A 23,826-nucleotide genomic window follows, 5' to 3' on the forward strand; every position below is an offset into this window, starting at 1 on the left:
CACATTGATAAATTAAAAATAATTTCAGGCTGCATAGGAATACCCGATGCACCGATCACCTAGCAGAGTGGCAGCAAGGCTGGTTATTGGCAGCATCACTAAAGCCTGGAGGCACTTGGCAGTGTGTCTTTTGGGGAAGCAACGGGAAGTCCTTCATGATGATGGTAATTTTTTGGTGGCAGTGAATTTATTGACCTTTTAAAAAAGGCTAGTGGACCTTCAAGACTGCTTGCCGGGCCATGTATGGCCCACAGGCTGAAAATGCAGACTGATTTTGGTTTACTAGTATACCCGTGGTTCATTCCAGTGTAGGTTTTTCAGCCAACCATAGGTGAAGCAAATGTGGATTAACCCAATGTATGAGCCATACTTTTATTATGCATATACCAAATTTCCCCTTTTTTGCTTTCCTCATTTTATAGCAGGCTTTCTAATCAATTGGCTTTCCTGCAGAGATTGGACTAGATCACTGTTTCTCAATCTTAGCAACTCTAACCTCATGTTGGTTGGGGAATTCTGGGAGTTGAAGTCCACACATCTTAAATTGCTGAGATGGGGAAACACGGAACTAGAAGATTCTTGGGGTCCATTCAGAACTACCATTCTGTGATTCTGTTAGAGAACCCATGACCCCTTAGGGTTGTTTCAGAGATATATTTCCTTACTACATTCAGAAATATTGTTTCAGAGATATTTCCTTACCACATTCGTTCCTCAATGCCTTTAACAATGGTGCAGCTTTTAATGTATTTGAATCGGTCTTAAAAATTCAGGAATATATTTAGAGATGTATCTGCCTTGAAAGTAGCCAGTATTGAACTGTACAGCACAGTCAAACATCCAGAGTTACCGACAGGAAACGTTTTATGGCATTTTATATTATGTTTTATAAACTTTCCCAAATTTCAATTCCATGGAAGTCATAGACCCTGGATTTTTGGATACATTCTATAAGGTAGCTCATTTGAGGTACCTTGGTTCAAAAAACGTTGCCCTATGATGAGCCATTCCACCTAGTCAAAGGTTACGGGAACAAGAGTAGTATATAGATAGATGAAGCTATATACTATAAATTTTAGTGGTATATAGATAGATGAATCAATGCTTTGTAAATTTCAGAATAGAGAGGGGAGAAAAGTACCTGCACAATAAGATTCTTTCTTAGTGATATTTGGTGATATTTTTTCAGCAGTTTATCCACAAATTTTCATGCTTGGGGCATAGAACATAGAATCATACGACTGGAAGAAGACTTGGAGGTCTTTTAGTCCAATCCCTTGTTCAAGACAGGAGGCCTTATACCATCTCTGTCAAATGGTTGTCCAGTCTATTTTTGAAAGCCTCCATGATGGAGCACCCACAACTCCAGGAGGCAAGCTGTCCCATTGATTAATTGTTCTCATTGTTCATAAGTAAGTAACAGTAACAGAGTTGGAAGGGACTTTGGAGGTCATCTAGTCCAACCCCCTGATCACACAAGAGACCTGTACTAGGGATTCGAGCCGCCGAACTGTCAACCTTTCTGATCGACATCTTCTTTTCCCCTTTTCTGTTACTAATAGATAATTGTAACACCTGGAATGCAGGTCCTCACCCAAAGAGATAAGACTCAAGCCATGTATTCCTTAGATTAAATGCAAGAATGCAAAAGGCATGGGGTGGGGGTAGGGGGTGCCCAGGTGTGGGTTGTCTCCCCCCACCTTCGCCCATTGTTCCATTTCCCACTACCAACTTCTTCTTACAACAGCCTTGGTGGTGTTTCCTGCTTCTTCTCCAACCCTGCACATCTTCCTACCCCTTGTAACCATTCTGTACACCCTCTCCCAAATCTTTCCCAAATCTTTTCCAACTCATTCAGTCATTAAGATTGAAGCATTTTATTTATTTATTTAAATTGAAGGAGCAGCAAGTCAGATGTTTTGCTCTCCAAAAGTCCCACCCCACCCCCTTTAACAGAATGGCCATAACAAAGTAGAAGTACTCATTTTACTTTGAAAGTGATGGAAGATACAGGAAGCTGTTTCTGTATCACCTAAAAAAAATTGCATGAAAATTTGCAGAACGTTTATTGTTAAATTATCTTCAGTGTTGTACCTCCCCCTGCTGATAAGTTATGGAACTGCAGCAAAAACCCTACAACTAAATAAAAAATGAAATGGTTTCATTCACTGTTTGATCCCAACCTTGTCCATTGCACATAGCATGCTGTGCAAAGCCCATCCCTGTGGTCAAACAATAGTGGACATAGGAAGAATATTTCTTCATAGTCTGCTCCATAATGGATCCCTCTAAGGAGGATTTAAAATCTCAAGAATTACTCTTGTTAGCTCAAGATCCTATCTCTCTGTGTATTTTAATGAGGTAGTTAATTAAGTGGTGCATATCTGTCATTCATTTCATCCTTCTCAATTATGTAAACATGTGCCAAGGACTCCAATCTGAAATCTCCCATTCTATGATTGGGGCTTAATTTAACAAGTGCAATTGTCTGTGTTCAAACTAGCATCCTGTCTGAGAATGGAATAGACTACAGAAGACAGAATTGAGGCAGAACTTTCTGAGAAGGCAAAGCCTTATGCAAGTCCTCGAGAATTGGTTAGGAGTGCTGTGCACATTTCCAAAAAAAAATCAGGGGAAATTTAGCTCAATCTGCTGCAAGCACAACCTTTCTCTGCTTTTCCTTAAAACTTATAGTTTCTATTCGTGTAGGTAAAAGCACTTCTATTTTAATGACTCAACTCTATGTGACTCTTAAAGCAGCAACATCCAGTCCTAAAAGTGGGGTTGCTTTCACAAAGATCAGAGAAATGTTGTGTTCTTGTGAGATATGAAGCATTTCTTCCAATTTATTTTTGAAGCTTCCCCAGCCCAACTGATCTGTTGACTGAACAAAAACTTCTGATTGCTCTAGCAAATTGTCTTCAAACGACTACTGCAGATGCAGATTTATGACAGACATTTGTTGCTGGCTTAAACCAGATCCAGAAGAGAGAGTAGAATGAACTGATTTTCCTGTCTGGCCAACACTTTTTCTTACTTGGCATGACAGACGCATAGTATTTTATTGATGGCAACTACCAGAAGAACCCAAAAAGTGGCTGCAAAGCAAAATTACCAAAATCCTCCACATCAGGCTCAAAATCTGTATGTTACAAAATCTATCTGAAAACAATGTAGAAGCAGAAACTAGATGATATTACTAAAACCAGGTTGTGTGCTTTCCTTGTAACCAGCCATACCTGATTCTGTATGCTGCTTTGTCGTCTCTTGTAAGGGCATTGACTGTTCCTGAGCAATCAGATCAGAGCCTTCCGATGATGCTTCCTTCTTTCCAGAAGTTTCTAATGTTAAGGAGCTTAAGACCTCTGCTTCCCAACAGCAAAACAGGCTCTTCTTTGTGTTCTTGTTTACCTGATACAGAGAATGGATTCTTAAGAGATAGGCCCCGTAAGGTTTGTGGCCCAGTGCACCTTCAGTTCAGAGTTGTGGGATGGAGAGAAGACTACTACCCATCTTCCTGATATGATGTTGCTTTTCTCCCCCGTTTGTATTAAGATCCATAGTTGCATATCTTTGCAACTAACAAGGTTTTTTTTAAAAAAAAAACTTTAAATAAACAAATTATACTTCATGTGTATCTTGTTGGTCTGAATGAATTTTGGCCTGCTTTGCAAGTTTCTTAGAGTGACATGTACTGGTCTTGTGCCCTTCTTTTCTGATTCATAAACTGAATAGCCTTCTTTTCTTATTCTATCAAAACAAAGCTAAATTTGTTGTTGATTAATCCCTCATGATTTCCATTTAAAAGGAAAAGTGGAATGTAAATGTAACAATACTAACTATATTGTCATTTAAATGCATTGATTTGATTTATTAAACTAAAGACTCTTATGTTTTTTTTAATTCCCCTTTAAGCCAAGATGAGTATTTTGTACCATTCCTTAAGATATGTGGAGAGAAGAGTGGAGAAAGGTACTGACTTCCAGAGCTCATTAAAAGCCTGAATTAGGTTTCATTCCCAGTTACCTTGATATTTGCTTTCAGGTGTAGGTTGAGAAACATAGGATTATCTTTCAATAACTGCTTTATAAATAATTCTCATTTAATGATAATTCATGCAGTGACCATTCAAATTTAGTCCTTGTTATCAAGGCCCATGCACATTTACAATTGCCACTGCCCGCCCCCAGCTAATTTTTGTTAGTTTCGTCTACATCCCCTCAGTTGGGTTCACCACCTTGGCCTCATATGAAGGAGGTCCCTTGGAAATGTCCTGCAGGCTCACAGGTAGGTGTACCACTACTAACTGGGTTCTTCTTTTGTGAGCCAGCTGGGACTTCTTTTCATGAAAGGGGGCTCTATATGGCATGTTAAAAAAGGCCTCAAATGCACCATTGCAAAAGAAGGAGCCAATCAATAGTGGCATGCATGGGGATGGAGCACCTGGCAGTAGTGGGTAAGTGGGCAACCAAAAGGGTAGAAATGGCCAGCAAGATACCATAGTTAGATGGGGAAAGTTTAAATGGAGGCAATCCCTTATATCTTCCAAGAATGGATTTCCATTTAGATGGGTCTTCACCTAAAGACCATACAAAATTCTCTCAACAACAGCAAGTGGGGTTGCCAGAATTGCATCAATAAGTGGACAGTCAATGTGATGTTTCACTTAAGAATCACATCATTTAGTGATGGTGTTGCTGGTCCCAATTAGGGTCATTTAAGTCAGGATTACCTGAATAGGAACAGAGATCATGGACTCATGTAAAGCAGAGTCTCATGTATTTGTGGTGGCATCAATCACACAAATGCAGATTAGTTATTTCTGAAAATCCTTTTATTGTTCATATGTCAGGGGGAAAATACTTTTGTTTCAGTTTATTTGGTTTGATTTGGTTGTTATACATTATCATTCCATGCAGCCATTTGGATAACAAGACGGTAACATACCTGATTACCTCTTACTACTGTTCTCTACAACTTACAAGTTCAACTAACCTGAGTCACATTGAGTTGGAAGCAACTGAATGAAAACTGAAGAATAATAGTAACAAAAAGTTAATAAACTCACCTGTAGAATAAATATTTTAAAAATCACTTATACCTGCAAGCACTTGCGTGTGTTTAGTAGTAAATGATGTTCATTAATTTTACATTCTGTTAAGTATTAACCATTGATAGGGTTTTTTTTTTCCTGATTATCAATCAAATCATTAAAAGCTTGGTTGCCAGCCTGGAAAGTGTTGCAGTGACCTCTTGTGCTCATCATTGGAACTATGTAGTTACCTAAAAAAACTACCATAAGGATAAGATTAAAAATCTACATACTTTTTTTTTTCAAGAGGAAAAGATGTAAGCTCATAAAGCATGAAGACATCATATGCCTCTATTCTGACTGTATACATACGTTCTTTTAGCTTTTGTGACTATTGGAATGTCACAAAATTGACATTTCCAATTGACATTGGAATGTCACAAAATTGGCACCCTGAAGAGGTGTTGTGTGGTGCTAAAATGATTATATTTAAAATATACTGCATATGTGAGAGACCAAAACAGCAGCCCCAGTTTTTCTCTAATATGCAGCCTTTGACTTCTATAAGAAAGAAGAGTCAGAATGGTGTAGTGACTGAGATGTTATACTAGCACTAGGAGGAACTGGCTGAAATCTCTCTCAGCTGTGTTGATCCACAGATCTCCTACCTTATAACTGTCCATCTGATTTTTCCCGAATACCACCAAATTGCATCTTGTTGCAAAGGCTCAATGTTAAACTTTTCAAGATACTTTTGAACACCTATCTTCTTAGGTGTTAGTATTTCTCCCCATGTTTGGGTCATTTGCAAATCTGATAGTATCCCTTCTCTCCCATCATCGAAGATTTCTGAAAATCATTGATTTTCACCATATCCTGCACAGAAACACAAAGTGGGAAAAATGCTTCCTACCTGACTCTAGATAAAATAGACAAATCTGGTCTGGGATTTCAAAGGTTTCCACATCATAGTCCTAAGTGTGATGTTCAGCAGACTACCTTGGATTTTATCGTTATGCAAAGTCTGTAGGTGATATAGCAAGAATTTGGTATACACACATTGCTAGGAATAATGCTGCTTTCGTACTTTATTTACTTATTTTATTTCTATAGCTGCTCATATCAACAAGTAATTATGGGCGGCATGCATCATAAAACATAAAAACAACAAAAACAATTAAAACAGTACATGATTAAAATATATGGCATCAAGTTAAACTGTTACTATGAATGTTAATACAGGCGGGAAATGGGCCCTTAACCCGCTCAGGGCCAAAATCAGGCATATAACCAAGTCTTCACAACCTTGTAAAAGGTCAGGATGGCCAGGATTGTGCTGATATTTGAAGACAGAATATTCCAGAAGGCAGGGGTGCTATGGCAGAGAAGGCACGTCTCTTGGTTCCTGCCAGTCAAAATTCCTTGGCTGATGGGACCACAGCATGCCCAACCTACCTGATTGAATTGGATGGGTAGAAACACCTGGGAGAAGACAGTCTCTTAGGTAACCTGGTCCCAAGCTATGAAGGGCTCTGAATATGATAATAGAACCTTGAATTATACCTGAAAACATACTGGCAACCAATGCAGCTCACAAAGCAGTGGTGTTACATATATTAAATATCTGACATCCTTTACTACCTGTACAGCTACATTCTGCCCTGGTTGAAGTTTTAATTTTTGTTACCTACCTATCGGGTCCCCAGCTGCTGCTGCTGCTTTTAATAACATCTGACTACTTTAGACAGGTTTAATTCTTTCCTTTGTGATTAGAAAGAATTGGGACAGAATTGTCTAGTGTGTATTTCCTCAGCTTCAAAGATGAGCACGTCTGCTTCTGCAAATACTGGTACTGTGTGAGACCTGAAAAGTTCTCCCAGGAGATCTTTCCAAGTTTTGTGGGAAACACCAGAGCTTCAGAGTATGCTTTTAGATTTGCAATCTAAATTCAGCTTCATGTGATGTGAGAGCTAAAGCAGTGGAGGACAAATCTGACTCCCTGTAGACTGCTTCTTCAGAAGATGTCTTCCATAAGCCCTTGACCCGGAAACAGAAAGTGGCACTGTAATAGCTAACACCAATATTAGGACAAGCTATCCTTACAATAGCTTATTGATTTATCTTCGTTTGCATACACAGTGCTAAATAAATCATCATCCTTGCCAGTAAGTAGCAAGTTGATAGCTACCAAAATAATTAATGCTACCATTTAACATCACCCATCTTTACCAAGGTTAATAATTTACTATTCTTTATCTTGACCTTTGTCATTGATGGTTGCATTTAATGAGGGCAGCCCAGGTTAAATTTACTACCAAAGATAGTGTAGATAAAATATTATTTAATCGAAACTAGGTCCTTATTTTGCTGACCCCAAAGATGGAGGTTTTGAGGCAGGAATTGAGAGGTTTCAGATCAACCAAAGAGACGAATAATTTTAAAAAACTTTTCAACCACTGGTTTTGTTGATCTGTTTATTTCAACCCTTTGTAACACTATTTAATAGTTCTATGTGTTTTCCCTAAAACTGAAGACAACCCAGTCCCCTAGGCGAGTGGACTACAAGTCAATTCAGCCCAAGGTTATAGTTCAAAATATTTTCTAGGTACTATATTGTTCTCACATATATTACACCATAATCTTTAGAGCAACTAAATAAGGTACAATATGATTTTCGATATTATAGCAGTATGCCTGAGAAGAGATGAACCGAACAGAGTTGTCACTACTATGTGATTTCACCATTATCTCTGTTCACATTTTTATCCATCCTAACACTTATGCCAGTTTGCTGTTCTCGTATGGATCACAGTAGTTCTCCTTTGTATCCAATTTGAGGAATTTACCTTTTTTTGGATAAAGCTGTTCTACACTATAGTATAACACTTTGTGTTGAAGGAGTGAATGGAATAGAACAATGTGAACAATGCAGTCAGAACCATTTTGAATCTACCATTTTTTGAAGTCCTCTGAATTGGCAAATTATGTGTGAATTGTGACTAAAGTTTCATGATATGAGCTACTCCAGCCTTGACTTTTTGTCCTACTTCTGATAAATGGTTGTATAATTTGGACTTTATCACTGATAAGTTTGAAGCAGCAATAAATGCACTTAAGGAACCACTTTGGTATATCTATTTGACTTGGAGGAAATCTCTATTTAAATGTAAACCATTGTGTAAACTTCACCAAGAATTCTTTCTATTTTGGTCTAGAAATGTCATGATGATATCTGATAAATTTTCTTTAAGAAATGAGTAACAGTGCCCATTTTTCCAAGGTATTTCTTAGTGATAGAGGTAATATACTTCCTGTTTTGTTTTATTTTTTAAACAGGAAGGTATGGGAATCTGTGAAGTCCCTTTGTGTGAGAAGGACAATGCAATTTTTTCCCCTTCTGCACCGAGTCTACAGACTGGGGGCCCACTTTACTAACAGGAGGTACTATTGTATTTTTACAGTGAAGTCTCTGGATAATGACAATCAAAACAATTCTCTTACACTGTCTTGCCAGGTGGCTAGGGAATAAAGACATTAAGGCATGTGGGTTATGGGATCCAGAATGCCAAGAAAGCTTAGAAGCAGATGAAGAGGAAGTATGAGCAGCATTTTTATTTATTTATATTTTGGTTAAATGTTACCTGAGCAGGTAACATTTATGCAAAATGGAACTTTTATAAAACTTTTATAAAGCAACACATAAAGAGTAACATCTAGGATATTAAATATGTTTGTAATTTGTTGTTTTCATTTATGAAGTCTCAATATGTTTATGAAAATTGCCCCTGATAAACGTTTGCTCCTAGGCTGAAAAATGTGTCCAGGTGCTTCTCACCTGGAATGAAAAGGGATCAAATTGCAGGACAAATACATGAAGGAAGAGGGAAAGGAAGGGGAAGCCTGAGCATCTCAAATATGCATAAAATTGAGATCTTCAAATAGAGGCAAGAAGATGGAAGAAAAAAGACAATGTATGAACTGGTGTATAGACATACTGGAAGCAAGGATGACTTGCAAGACTAAGATTATTGAAAGGTATTGAAACTATTGTGGACATAAACTAGATTAAAATACATTTCTCTACTTATTTGTCTCACCACCTGGCATAAATGCCACAAGGTTAATTACATGGGAAGCTGAAGGACATTGTCTAAAACAGGATTACCCAAAGTGCTCGATATTGACCCCCAAGGATAAATGGGACTATTGTTTCTATGCTGCTTTTTCTTCATAGTACTATTAGTTAAAGTAGTATTTAATAATTATTTTCATATTGATAAATGTTTTGGAGTTGAAGAACAATATGAAACTTCATGAAGGGGTCAATAAGCTAGTGAGTTTGGGAATTGCTTCTCTAAAATAAAATACAGGCAGTTCAAAGTGATAATATTAATTACAAATTTAAATGGATATATATTTATAAAGCATTTACAAAGTTTTCAGAAAGATGGTCAGTGATGCTTTCATTAATTTTTTTCCCCTTAACTGGATGCTAGCATGAGAACCTAAAATATTTAATATTCATATTACTAAAATATTATTTAAAATGTTTATTTTTTGTAGTAAGAAAAAAAAGTAAGAATAGCTTGAAATAGTCTGGGATGCAAGGCTGTAATTTTCTAAGTGTGCTTATCTCATTGATAACAGTTAACTGAACAAATTGACATTTTAAGAGGGTTATGGGCTTTTAAAAAACCAATCTTAAAAATGAAAGAGGAAAGGACTGAATGGTGTGGTAAACAGAGATGAAAATCAAGACATCAGATCCACAATCAATTTAGATTGCCTACATATGTTGAAAAAACATCACTTAATACGATGACGTGTTCAAGGGATTAAAAATGATTTCAAACAGCTTTAGGATTTAAAAGAAAATGCCCTTCAGAAATGAGCTTGTGTGCAACCAGCTGAATATTCTCCTACAATCATTTGAAGGAGGCCTACTTGCTTAATAATTACAGAAAAAATGCCATTCTTGCACACTCACACTGTTACTGTATGTTTCAGCTTTCTTGGGTTCAGGTGGATGCCCAATTCACAATGGCTTTCCTGGCACAAGATGGGAAGTCCTATTCTCAACCTGAAGCTAATCCCAGGTAGAAATTCTGAACTAACTTCTTGGGAGTTTTCCAGTAGAATTTCTGGGCAGGACCTGAAATGAAAAATGAAACATTCATCTCTTCAGCTGCAAAGCCAAGTCAAACGAATAGCTCAACTGGTGCATACTAGTTTCAAACATCCATATACTTCACAGAGGAAGTGAGAAAGTAAAGGAGAAGTAAACTCCAGATACTAAAAAAAATAATGGGTAGAGGGCTAAATGAGAAGTAAAACAAGGAAGATTCTATCCACCCCAGTCCCCAACAAATGCTATATTCCATTTAACAATAGTCTGTTAGTTAGGGAGGTATGATCAGCAGGGCAATGGGGAGGGAGATGTTTAAAACAATAATAGAATTATAGGCCTGAAAGGGACCTTGAAGATTGTAGGAAAAAATATCTGGTCTGGTTCCAAGCGGGGAGAAAGGCACTGGAAATAAAATGGAGGCTGACTTACTGCAAGGAAATAAGGTTTATTTGGTTTCCAGAAATTTCAATGACAGCAACAATGTTTCTGGGGTGGCTGACCAAATGGCTGGGTGAGTGGGTGGATCTTTACAGGATGATTGAGATGCACCAGGGGGTTGTGCAATATAATGAGCCTTCTGTCTTTTGCTATTCTAATAGTGGTAGGTAAACTATTATGTCCTAAAGGTCATGTCCTGTCATTAGAGTTGGGTGGGGAATGTAGATTTTAGGAGTCTTTGTTTATCTACCTTTAATCCCTTCTGGGGGAGCTGGGCTGAAGGCTTGTTCATGAATAGGCTGGGCGCAAAATATCCATCTCTAAAGACTTCAGGCATCTGCTGGAGACTGTTTCATAGCAGGAAGACTAGGGCTGCTTTTTGCCTTTAAGAGCATGTTTCTCTATTTCTCCTTTGGGAAAATATTCTATCCTGTCTCTTTTACTATTAAGAATAAAGAATAAGTCATCTAAATGTTGGAAGTGCCACCAGATACCTGAGTCCTATTATCATATGTGGTGGACATGTGTAGAAACAAAAAAATACTGGACAAAAATACATACATGGCTGGAAAAGATGATAAAGCAGCACATTGATTTAAAACCAGAAATATTTTTGTTGGGGATTTTACCTGAAACTTATAGTAAAGAGAATGCATATTTAATTATTCATGTATTAACTGCAGCTAGAATTGTATTTGCACAAAATTTTGAAAAGTGAAAAGACCCCTACTGATGAGAAGGTGATTAGGAAAATATTAGAATGTGCAGAAATGAACAAATTAACACTTGCAATTAAGGAGAAAGAACAAATGAAATATTATACTGTTAGAAGAAATATCCTTCTGGGTTCAGCTCCAAGTGCGGAAAAAGACACTGGAAACATGGAGACTGCTTGGAAAGATGGTTTAATGGTGGACAGGATCACATGGCTTGAGTTCCTGAACAGAAAAAGCCGAGATGCAGCGAGTCCCCAGGTTTTATGCCCTCTCTGGCTTTGAACTTCCTTGGGCCCCAAAAGAGTATCCTGATTGGTTGTCAGACTCCCAGGGGGTGGGGGTCTTAGCTGGCCTTGCTGGCTGATGTAATCTTCCAGGAGCCATGTGGTGAGTTTCTGTTGCTAGGTGGGTCCTATTGTGTTAGTTTCTGTTGCTAGATGGGTCCTATTGTGTTGCAGATGATGGTCCATTGACAAAGGGTGGGGGGGGGCAGGAAGGTAGGAGCTGCTTTGTCTTTAAAACATGTTTCTCCATTTCTCAACCAGGGAAATATAATATTCTGTCTTTTTTAATATTTCCTAAAATATTTCATTCTTCTAGGAAAGGGGTGGGTGTTAACTTCCTACAATACGATATGGGAATTATTTTATCAATGGTTAGAGAATAAAAATGGAAGTTTATAATAAAAGAAAGAGATTAAAGAAGAGTAGAAAATATCATAAGATAGAGATGGAAAAATATGGTTATTGTGATTATTATGCTTATTATTATTAGATTCTTATTAGAAGATATGTTAAGAGGGAAAAATGAATAGGTTTACTATGTTCAATATTACAATTGTAAGATCAGAGAATTAATATCAATGTAATGAATGCTGTTGTAAATTTTGATGGTTATTGTACAGAGATATTTGTACCCAAATGATAACTGTTTAGGGGAAGATGGAATGTTTATATTTTTTAAAAAATTTATATATATATATATATATATATATATATATATATATATATATAATAAAGAATATTTTAAACAGGGGAGGGGGGGCTTCCTACAAGATCTTCTAGTGACTAGTCCAACTCTGCTGCCCAGGGCAGGTGTCCTTATTGGAAATGGAAGTGCATATGTACACTTACAAGCATGTGTGCTTGTATGACTCAGCCCAGATTTGGAGGTGATGGTTAACGGTACAGTTTCCGTTCAATGGAGGTCCACAAAACTCTTCCATACAGAATATGTAAAAGTTGATTAACGTTCTTAAGCAGCATCAGAGCCTGGCAATGGCCAGTTTTGTATTTAATTAAAATTACTTCACAGTCCTGAGACAGCACATTAAGGAAACGCCTAGTTCTTAGGGCTGGGAAAGTCATAGCCTATGCCCAGAGAAAATTCAGAATAGGGGATGGGCAACCTACAGCGGCAGATTGAGATTGCACGGATAAAGCTTGTTTTCCTCTTCATAATTAACCAATCCAGGAATACCGAATCAACAGCCTTGTCCAAGATTAGATAAGAAGCAGAATGCAGCCTTGGATGGGAGACCACAAGCAAATTCTGGGCGTTATTTTGTTTTTAACAAGCTCTGCAAAAGCAGACAATGGCAAAAACCATTGACATAGCGGGGCAGAACCGCACAGCGATGCCCAGAAAGTCAACAGGAAAGCCCTGCGGAGAACTGACTTCGGAAACTCCAAAATGTTCTGCGTGACTCTTATTTCTAAGTCGCGCGCGCGTGTGAACGTGTGTCATTATCAGCTGCAAAATTGATTTTTTTTTTTAAAAAAAATGTATTTCTGAACGTGTCCTCCCACATCAAGCGCCTTTTCTGGGGAAGTCCCGCTTTCCCCCCGCAAAGGGCTGAAGGTCTCCCCAACCTGCCTCCCCCTCCCTCGGCCGCAATGCCCTCGCCCTCCCCCGTCAGAGCGTCTCGCTCGCGCACAAAAGAGGAGGGGAGGGGCGAGTAAGCGGCCTTTGGTTCCTTTCTCCTCTGGCTCCGCCCCCTCGCTTTCCCTCTCACTCCCAGCTCGCTCGTACGTGTGCGTGTGTGTGTGCGTGTGTGTGTGTTCTGCAGTGACTTAGCAAGCGTGCGCCTTGCCTATCGAGCGCGCTTGCTGCAAGCGGGCGGATCTTTCATATTAAAAGGGCTGTCCTTTTTTTTTTTTTTTTTTAAGCGGGTGGGAAATAACAAAAAAAAAAAAAAAAAGATTCTTCCCTGATTTTTTTTTTCTTTTAAACTGGCGTCTTGCGATGCTATGCCTACGAAGCTGCGTCGCCAGACGCGGTCTAGTGAATGAACGGGATTCTTTGATCGCGCAGCGACACCTGTAAGGGGAGAGGGGAGGGAAAGCGTAGGCGGAGGTGTGGTGTAGACGGGCTCTGAGATCTTTGCTGCAGAAAGACAAGACTGGTACCAGACGAGCACCCAACATAAAAATATTTTTTTTTAAAAAAAATAAATCCAGCCTGCATGACCGTCACGAAGGTAGGAAACCGTTGCAAAAAAAAAAAAAAAAAAAAGGAGGTACTAAGACGATGAACCTGCTCTTGAATAATGTCCGAAGAATTAAACTGCCGGGTTTTTTTAATTTATTTTTGCGAGCTGTAAACAAGAGCGGGCGATTTCACATCTCTCTTATAGTACTCTGTAGTTATAATATTCTTGGCGCGCTATAATAATTGTTAAGTTAGAGAGAGCTTCTGCTCTTGGAAACTGAATGATATTCGCGAGGTGGATAAGACTGCATCATTCTGCATCTGAAGGGCGGGGTGAAGAAAAACAAGAGAAAATCTTGGTCCTTGAATTTACATATATTTGGTCCCTGCGGTTATCACAAAAATATGGGTCTTATTTGTAGAGACTCGTGGTAGATTCCCCATCCCAGCCTTTTCTAGACTTAAAGAGGAACTGTCTACCAGGAAGTTATTGGGTAAGAAATGTTTCTCTTCCTGGAAAAGAAAGACATATTTTCTATTATAGTCTAGAAATTAGAGCAATCAATTAGATGCATTGATCTGTATCTGCATTCTTGCAGATCTGACAAGAACTAGAGTTTATTTTTCACCATTGTTGTGCTTGGAGATGAATAACATTTGTTTCTAGCATCAGGAAGTGAAGAGGGTCATAGTTTGTAGAGGTTTCTTGAATTGGGTGGAGCAGGGAATTAAGTGAAGTTGGGCAGTGCTGGCAGAGTCGGCTCATTGCTTTTCAGACCGGTAGCTATCCTTTACATCGTTGCCTATGACAAGGTAAGAATTTCATCCAGGTAAACAGCCAGTGAAAAATCATTTCCTATTGGAAATAAATTCTCCTTTTTACTGTGTCTATCACAATTTGACAAAAAAGGACAGTAGCTTTCATGGACATATCTTGAAAGTTGAAATATTGATTTATTTTCAGAACTTTAAAAAAAAGGGAATGCTAGCTGATGGTCAATCTTGGTCAGCTGGTTCAGTGGTTAGGTCAACAAAATGAGATTTAATGCTGATACATTTTCCCATTTTAAATTTCCTGTTTGTTTGTTTGTTTGTTTGCAAAATTAGATACTCAGTGTTTATTATATGGCTGATAGAGAAATTTTCTCCCACCAAGTATCTCTTAGATGTGTCAGACTACAATTTGCATAATCCCAAACCAGCAAAGATATGTGGCTGGGAAGAGAATTTGTATATTACAGTTATTATATCCCAGCTTTTGGGATAACAGTTTTCCCAAAGTGGCTTGCAAACAATGTAAACAATTGTAAATGAAAATACAATACTACACCCCCTTCTCTTTCTCCTTCTCCTTCTTCCTTAAAAGATGTTTCACTGACATATTTGAGGGAGACCAGATGAAGGCTGGCCTAAATAATGGGATTTGTTGGAGGTATACCATAGATAAAGCTGTTGACGAATGCAGTAGAATGTGTTTATTGCTCAGCCTTTGCCCTGGGGTTTTCGTGCAGAAGGAATGTTCATGTGACTTTGTCCCTGGGTCCAAAGAAGCTACACTGAAGTGTGCAAAAGGATTGCTTTTTCTTTTAATTGTAATGAGACTTTTGCTGAAAGAAAGACTCAATTAATGATGTTTATAATTTATAGATGATGCAAAATATTTTTGTGCTATGAGAAACTTGTGGGTATCAGGTAGTTGTTGAAAGAGAGACCTTGCTTAGAGTCTGTGGAGGTGACTATTAACTGTCAGGTGTCACTTAGCAGCATTGGAAAACATGTGATTTTTCTGAACCTTGAAATGTTGACTTGGTCCCTGTTTAGCCCAACATATTGGTTCCATCACTGAGCACTTCTCCTTGAAGTTCATAAGCAAAATACCACCTACTACATTTACCCTTTGCCATTTCCTGCAGTTAACTGGAACTTCAGTAATAGATCTAAGAAATGTTAATTTCTTTCTTTGTTAAGACATACAATGTTCTCACTCCTCTTTTTCTTTACATATCCTACTTCCAGAAACTTGTGGCACAATAATAACCATTCTCAGAACATAATACAGCAGTCCAGTAAAGTCTTTCATAAATAAAGCTTAGATGCTTACATCAAAATACGTTGTTTATGAAGCTGAATCTTCATTTCTTGATTTCCTACTGCTCCTTGGTGATTCTTGGCTGGCTGCTTTTTCAGATCCCCAAACTATCTTTTCCAAACTCCCTGCTTCTTCAGCTCTTCTTTTGGCCCATCTGTTGTCTGTGCTCGTTTCTATGGATTCTGAGCAACTGTTCTGATGCAGGGCTAAAATAGCAAGGCTTCGTCATTGTGACAGAAAGGTGGCTCAGTCATTCATCTCCACTATTATCCTTATTCTCTTCATATCCTCTCCTCCAGAAAAATTGGCCTTCAATCCCATAAACCATAATCTGTAGGGCTTGGAAGACACATTGTAGAAGGCTTCAGTTCAGCTTATCCACATATGTCATCATCTGTTCAAATAGTATTTCTGGAAATTGCTCAGGATTGAACTCAGTAAACCTCAAGGGGAAGGGTGTTCCACAGTTTTCTGGAGTAGCTACAGATAATACAGTTTTGCATGGTTACTTGATGTCAGCTTAGGCAATTCCAGATGTTTTGTTTTCCCAGCTATGAGACCTTATTATGAGGACTCTTACCAGATTTTATAATGATTTCTGTCATGTCAGTGCTAAACTTGCTAATACTTTCAGACTAGCGTAAATCAGTAATGTTTGGCTTGCTCAAGATCCATACCATTGGCTGGGATAACCAGCCATATGTTGCTCTTGCATGATTCTGCCTTCCTCCAGAGATCTAGTAAAGAGGGAAAGGGGACCGGTAGGGAGAAATCCCCTACTAATCTCGACAATTGAACTAGGCTAGCCCTGAGGATTTTCTGAAATCCGCTAGAATCAAGAAAGTTCTGTTGCCTTTGGAGGTATGGATCAAAGACTGAGCTGTCTCTTAACCATGTACTTGCTAAGTTATCAGTGGCAAGCTGGATATTATTATAGCCACAAAAGCAATGCCATGTAACACTGATTAATATCATTAAAATATTTGGATCATATTCTTCATTTCATAGTCACCAGGCAGTCTTTTAAACATGTTTTAAAATCCTAGTGGGATATTTAGTAAAAAAAAAAAAAAAAGCATCAACTAAATCAATTAAAGGCAGCAAACACATCAAATATTCAGCACGCCAGCTTAATAAATTAGTTTCAAATGTCTAGACAAATATCTGATTTGGATGTGATGCTTAAAAGAAATAGCGTGTCAGCATTGATTGGGTGGCTTCTTCAGAGTCTGTGCGTGAAAAAAAATTCATAGCAAATGTCTGCACCTATTTATTAATGGGATATGTATATTGGACTTCTTCTTGTAAATATCAGTGAGTAGGTTTTGTGTGTTGATGTTTCACTCCTTGGAGTGCAGTGCAGAATTTTCCTATTTATTAATTAGACAGAATGATTTTCTTTAAAAGTTTCCATGTCTTGTTGAAGCTCAAATTATCAAGTGGTTAATTATGAAATCACATTGTGTCATCCTTTGGAAAGTATAATTACGGTATGTTCATTAGAGAGAAACACTGGGACATAAAAAATGTTGTTATACAGTATGTTATAGAAAAGAGGATGGCCCTGTGAACTAGTAAGCTTGGAGTATATCCAAAAATGAATTTCGAATTGATGGATCCTGAATATTAGGAGCTGCTGTGATTTATGAACATTGGATCCTTCTAGAGAGGAACAGTAGAGACAACTCCCTGTTTGAGCAGCAGTTTTATTGAGTTCTGATATATTTCTGTTTTCTTGATTGTGGTTTGGACTTTGGTCTTGCCTTTTGGACTTTTTTATTTTTTGGAAATAATATATATATATTGAATAATGGCTGGTGTGACATTGTATTGGATTACAGCAGGGGTGTCAAACTCAAGGCCCATGCCCCCACCCCCCCAGCTCCATTTTCAGTGACAGAGGGTTGCAGGAGGCTGTTGCCGCTGAAAACGGAGCTTGGGAGCCCACTTTCGCTGGCAGAGCACCCGGGCCACAGGCGCCCCGACATGAGTGATGTCAAGCTGCCCACATACCCCGCCCCCCCAGGTCAAACACGACCCTGATGTGACCCTCAATGAAATCGAGTTTGACACCCCTGGATTACAATATTGCCTGTAATCCAGGGGTGTCAAACTTGATTTCATTGATTGTGTACATGGGCTTGAGTTTACTCTAGGCTGCTCCTTTACTCTCTGTATAATACTGTATTGCATCCATAATACAGCATGGGTAGTGAATTGTGGAGACTTCAGTAGATTTTATTTGTCTGTTTACTTAGATATATGAATTCTTCAGCTAGTTCTGTTCTGATCAATGTGACCAGCAGCAAAATGTCACAGCTTCAGGGATCTTTCGTAACCAGGATAAAGGCAGAATATAAATCGAACAAATGAATAAATAATCTGGAGACATCAAGGATTGAACTGGGGAACCAAATCATCGTGTTTATACTGTATTTGTTACTGAATGTTTTTCTTTCCTTGCTTTTTTCCCCTGTCTGTCAAAAGTAAGGGATGTGATATATAACATTATTGCAGTATTCACAGTCTGCCCTTGGTTATGAAGTTATTTATTATTAAGGAACATATCTTGTGCAAGATACATAGAATTGTAGCCAATAACAGTTTTGCAAAACAAACTATTGCTTTTAAAGGTTGGGAATTCATTTTTGACAATTCCTGCTTCCTTGCTAATATGTGGAAATAGCATAGGTTATGGTAGGGAGGGTTGCAGTAGTTATGGGACAGCTAACAAACGAAGGCCCTGCATTCTGCACTGTGCTAAGCTATGATTTACTTAACTAGGATTTGTTGCATATTTTCTGTTGACCGGCTTCCTATACTCAAAGTGAACACCAAGCAAACCATGCCAAAGATCAACATGTTGTGTTTGCTTGGTGTTCACTTTGAGTATAGGAAGCCGGTCAACAGAAAATAGGTCAGGTTTCAGGTGCTGGTTAAATGTCATGTTAGAGAATGGGAAATCTGTGACATGCTGTTCCAGATTTTATTAAATCACAGGTCTCAGCAGATGCAGCCACAGATATAGGCTGGTTCAAAGATCAAAGATGCTGGAAATTACAGTACAGCACATGGAAGATAACAAATTCACTGTAAAGTCATTGTCAAAGATAAAGAAAGACCTCAATCTACATCCTTCCAACATTCCTTTCACTGTCTTGTACGGATTACTACCTATATTTCGTAGGTGTGAGTTGGCGGTTGATCATGTTGGAGAGGATATTGTGCTTGTAGTTGTGGATCTTGTTACATGATTTCATGTTTTATTATTTATATCCCTGTCCATTAATCTGTACCAGCTCTAAGCACAGCTGGCTCTTTGGTAAACAAAGGAAAAATGCCGATTCCCTGATTGTTGCTGTGATTGAAAAACCACTGCTGACGTTGCCGTTTGACAATGTTGTGGGCTGGGCCTATTGAGGAAATCTCAGGTTCTTGGTCAGCAATGACATGTTTGCCTCTGTTTGGAAGATAGAAGAAGACCAAGGTGGAAGATCAAGAAAACTGTGGATATAGGCAAGTTCCTAGAATAGCTGTTTTTCTTTTTCTGAAAAAGTACGTTCTAAATGGATTGAGCTATATGACTGAGGTAATGAATGACTCACTGTATATTATCTTCTTTTTGGATTGATTTAATTATCAAAATGAAGACAGAGACTTTGGCAATGATTGCCCTCTTATAAAAAAAAAAGGCAATCCACTCCCTCACAGCGATGTCTAATTTAATTATGGTCCTTCTAGAAAATGTATTACTCCAACTGTAAGAAAATAAAGTAAAGCGTGAATTAAAACTCTTCCGTTTTGCTACCATTTCCACTCCCTGTCTCTTCAAAGATCACAAATTGTTAGACTGAGAACAAAAAACAAAAACAAAGATTATTCCACGTTTGAGTCACCAGTAGCTCTGTAGCAAGAAAACTTTCTTCACTCTCACCCCATTAAAAAAAAAACAAAATAAAAAATTGTCTGTGTCCTCTTCCCCAGTCTCTTTCTTTATTTCACAGTCCATGAATTTTTCTAATCATATGCAAAACAACAATTCAACACAACACAACACAACACAACACAACACAACACAACACAATACAATACTCCAAGTGATTTGTGTAAGGGGATGTTGAAAAAAATTTCAAACATGATTAAGCAGCAGTTTATGGACATAGAGAAACAGACATGCAAACAATATAGAGCCACAATTTTTAGGGAATAAAAGTTTCAGATGCACTGTGACTGAGCTAGAAGTAAATTAATTTAATTTTAATTTTTTTTAATTTTATTTTGATTTAAATCTATCTATCTCCGGAGACTCAGGGCAGCTTACAAGGCGTTAAGCAAATTAGTTTACTTGATGAAATCACCTGACAGGTGTGGGATTATAGAGGTCCAAAGCTGCTTTCAAAATGTTGTGGAGTTCTCATTTGGAAGTACCTTACATTGGGGCCAGAGGTGGTATTCAGCAGGTTCTGACCAGTTCTGGAGAACCAGTAGCGGAAATTTTGAGTAGTTTAGAGAATCGGTAAATACCACCTCTGACTGGCCCCGCCCCCATCTATTCTCTGCCTCCCGAGTCCCAGCTGATCCGGAGGAAATGGGGATTTTGCAGTAACCTTCCCCTGGAGTGAAGTGGGAATGGAGATTTTACAGTATCCTTCTGCCACGCCCACCATGCCACACCCACCAAGCCACGCCCACAGAACCGCTAGATTTTTGAATCCCATCACTGATTGGGACCATTGCGATAACATAAGATAGAAGGTTTTGTGAATGATAAAATAAATAGAAAATGTTGCTGACATATGTATATGCCAGTGTTAGTACCCCCCCCAAAAAACCTTTTTATAATTAAAATGGAGCAGCTTTAATTAATTCTTTGGTGACTTCCACAGGTAGTCCTAAACTTACAACCATTCACTTAGTGATTGTTTGAAGGTACAATGGCATTGAAAAAAATGACACGACTGTTTGTCACACTTATATCATTGCAGCATCCCCATGGTCACGTGATCAAAATTTGTGGCAACTGGTCCACATTTATGATGGTTGCAGTGTCCAAGGGCCATGTGATTACTTTTTGTGACCTTCTGATAAGCAAAGACAATGGGGAAGCCAGATTCCCTTAACAACCATATTACTAACTTAAAAACTGTAGTGATTCACTTAACAACTGTGGCAAGAAAAGTCATAAAATGGAGCACCATTCACTTAACAACTGCCTTGCTTAGCAACAGAAATTTGGGGTCAGTTGTGGTTGTAAGTTGAGGACTACCTGTATTTCCACATCAAGCCAAGTTTATTTAAAAACAATTCTGTTGAATGGCAGGGTGACCCATTGTTACTGCTTTTTCTTTGTTAGTCCCCCGGAATCATCCAACTTATCTGTATTTCCTCCTCCCTCCATTCAGGACACAGAAACAATGAAAAAGCTCAGATTCCTCTATGGTTTTTTTACTTCCTTAGTACTTTCAAGTCAGTGTTGATGCCTGGCAACTGCCTAGACTAGTCTCTCAGTTTTCTTGGCAAGATTTTTCAGAAGTAGTTTATCCTTGCTGCTTCCTAGGGCTGAGAGAGAGTGACTGGCCCACAATTTTCAACCTGGTATCTTAACTACTGTACTGGCTTTTCTTTTATGTATCTTTACCAGGCTGAAGCTGATTGCAACAAGGATGCAAAGCATTTCTATGCTTCCCCTGGGCTTCCCTACCATGGGAAGTAACAGAAATAATTAGAACAGTCTGACACCTTCATATCTGACTGGAGAAATCAGGTCTCATTCTCTTCCCTGCATTATGATTCATTGGTTGATTGATTTGCCAATGCAAAGTAAAATGCAGGCCTGCAAGGGAAAGCTGAATAAGTAATGGCTTATTTTTCAGAAGAGACTGAATCTCAAATTGTTGCAGTTTTAAAAATAGACAAAATCCACAGGAAAATCCATGGGAGAAAGAAAACTCCATCAGCCAAAGCAAGAGATGTTACTCATAGTTCCTGAAAATCTTCCCACTCATTAGACCAGGCATTTAGAAGCTGTGGCTTTCAGGATCAGTGATTTTCAAAGTGATCTTCAGACCATTGGTGATCCATGGATGTCTAGCATGTGCCCATTTCCCTTTCACTGCTGATCAGTTGATTACAACCCATTCATTGCCTCAGCCTCTGATTTTCAATGTTCACCACCAGTCAGTTGGTCAGATCAGAGCCCACTTGCCACCAAATCAGCTGTTTGAGAATGGATCAAATCATAGGATGTAGAATAAATTTGAACCCGGAAACGTTTTTACTAGGCATGAAACCAGAGAACTTAAACAAATCTAATTGGTATCTCGCTCTCCACATCATCATTGCAGCCAGGATCTTGTTCGCGCAAGAATGGAAATCCAAAAATATCCCATCGGAGGCTATGTTAATTGCAAAGATCATGGATTGTGCAGAAGCAGACAAGCTTACTGGACTTTTGCGAGATAGACAAGAATCGGGGTTATATAGGAGCTGGGACAGATGGTATGCTTGGCTGCAAAAAAAGAAATCTTAAGAAGAATGAAAATATTAACCTTAATGTGAACGTGGGTAAATATCTATAGGAGCATTGCATGACAGTTGAGAATTTTTTCTCCTGGATAAACTTTTCTTTCTTTTGATGAGTTGGCTTAATGGAGGTTTGTACTTTCTCTAGGTGAAAATTGATACTTTAAAACTCTATATGTATTATATTACTCTCTGCAATTCTATCCATATTGTTATACTTTTTTTTCTGTATTTTTTAAATAATTTTCAATAATTTTTTTTTTTAAAAAAAGAGAATGGATCATTGGCTGAAAATTGCTTCATGAACACAGGAAAAATGTGCAAACAGCAATGTATTTAAATTCAGAAAATGACAGAAGTCAACAGCTCTTGAATATCATTGACTGTGAGTCCACAGGTATTCTCTTATGTAGAACAGTGATTTCAGACAAGCAGCCTCAAAAGAGACACATAACTAAGAAAGATGATGATTATTATTTTAGATTAGATTAGATTAAAAGTCCTGGTGGTACAGGTTAAAAAATGCAATGTTGCAGGCAAATTCTGCCCACAGCCTGGAGTTTGATCCTGATGAGGCTTAAAGTTGACCCATCCTTCCATCCTTCTGAGGTCAGTAAAATGAGGATGCAGATTGTTGGGGGCAATATGCAAATAATGCTTACATTATAAACCTCCCAGAGAGTGCTGTAAAGTGTTATGGGGTGGTATATAAGCCAAGATGCTATTGCTATTGCTAAAATTGGGATTTTATTAAATGAGAATCATCTTCCTCTTCGTTCCTCAGAGATTTCTACTGAAGAGCTTTCTTTACCAGTATATTTGTCCTAATAATTTTTAGGATGGCAGGGATACATAAAATAATTTTAATGATATATAAATTCTTAATTGGGAGTATGGTTGGTAAAGAATTTCATTTTAAGGGACCCTTTTAAAATGGAATGAGAAGACATTCCCAAATGCAACTAGACCTATTACGATATTCACTGGAAAAAAAATGTGAAGACAAAAACACTGGGAGTGTTCGGCGGGATGGGTGGGTGTTTGATATATTTGGTCAACATTGTTCAAAGTTTTCTTGGTACATAATGGCATAAAATTTGAGAAACACAGTTTTAGCTCTATTGGAAAAATACCTGGCAGTTGTAGGCAGCAGGAGAAACAATTGTAGTACAATAAACTCTTGAAGACCACATATATACCCTAGCTTATATTTATCTATTGATCACAGTTTCTTACCCAAAACTCCTTGAGGCAATTTTGTCTGCAGATGGAAAAAGCCGATAACTCAGTAATGCTCTTTGTTGACAAAGACCATTGTGCTGTCTCTGTCCCTTCCCCCTAAGCAATATTCATCTATTTTCAGGAATTTCTTTTCCGCTGAGAATTATCAGAGCTGTGGGTGAGGTGCATTTTATTTTATGCACTTCGCAGGAAAACTTATGTCAGCAATTCTGCTATTTTGTTGATAATT

At 38.2% G+C, this 23,826-nt stretch overlaps 1 protein-coding gene across 1 annotated transcript in view; it reads left to right on the top strand.

The window, feature by feature from the left end:
• The first annotated feature begins 13,715 nt into the window (after window positions 1-13,715).
• The window catches only part of CORO2A (coronin 2A), a 62,830-nt gene continuing 52,719 nt past the window's right edge, over window positions 13,716-23,826 (top strand). Inside the window, exon 1 of the mRNA XM_070938490.1 lies at window positions 13,716-13,793. Coding sequence (XP_070794591.1) covers window positions 13,779-13,793 — 15 coding nt within the window. The 5' untranslated portion in view covers window positions 13,716-13,778. The remainder of the gene's footprint in view (window positions 13,794-23,826) is intronic.

Source organism: Pituophis catenifer, unplaced genomic scaffold (assembly GCF_029215685.1).
Source record: "Pituophis catenifer annectens isolate HBS135680 unplaced genomic scaffold, rPitCat1.0.hap2 SCAF_2, whole genome shotgun sequence".
NCBI lineage: Eukaryota > Metazoa > Chordata > Lepidosauria > Squamata > Colubridae > Pituophis > Pituophis catenifer.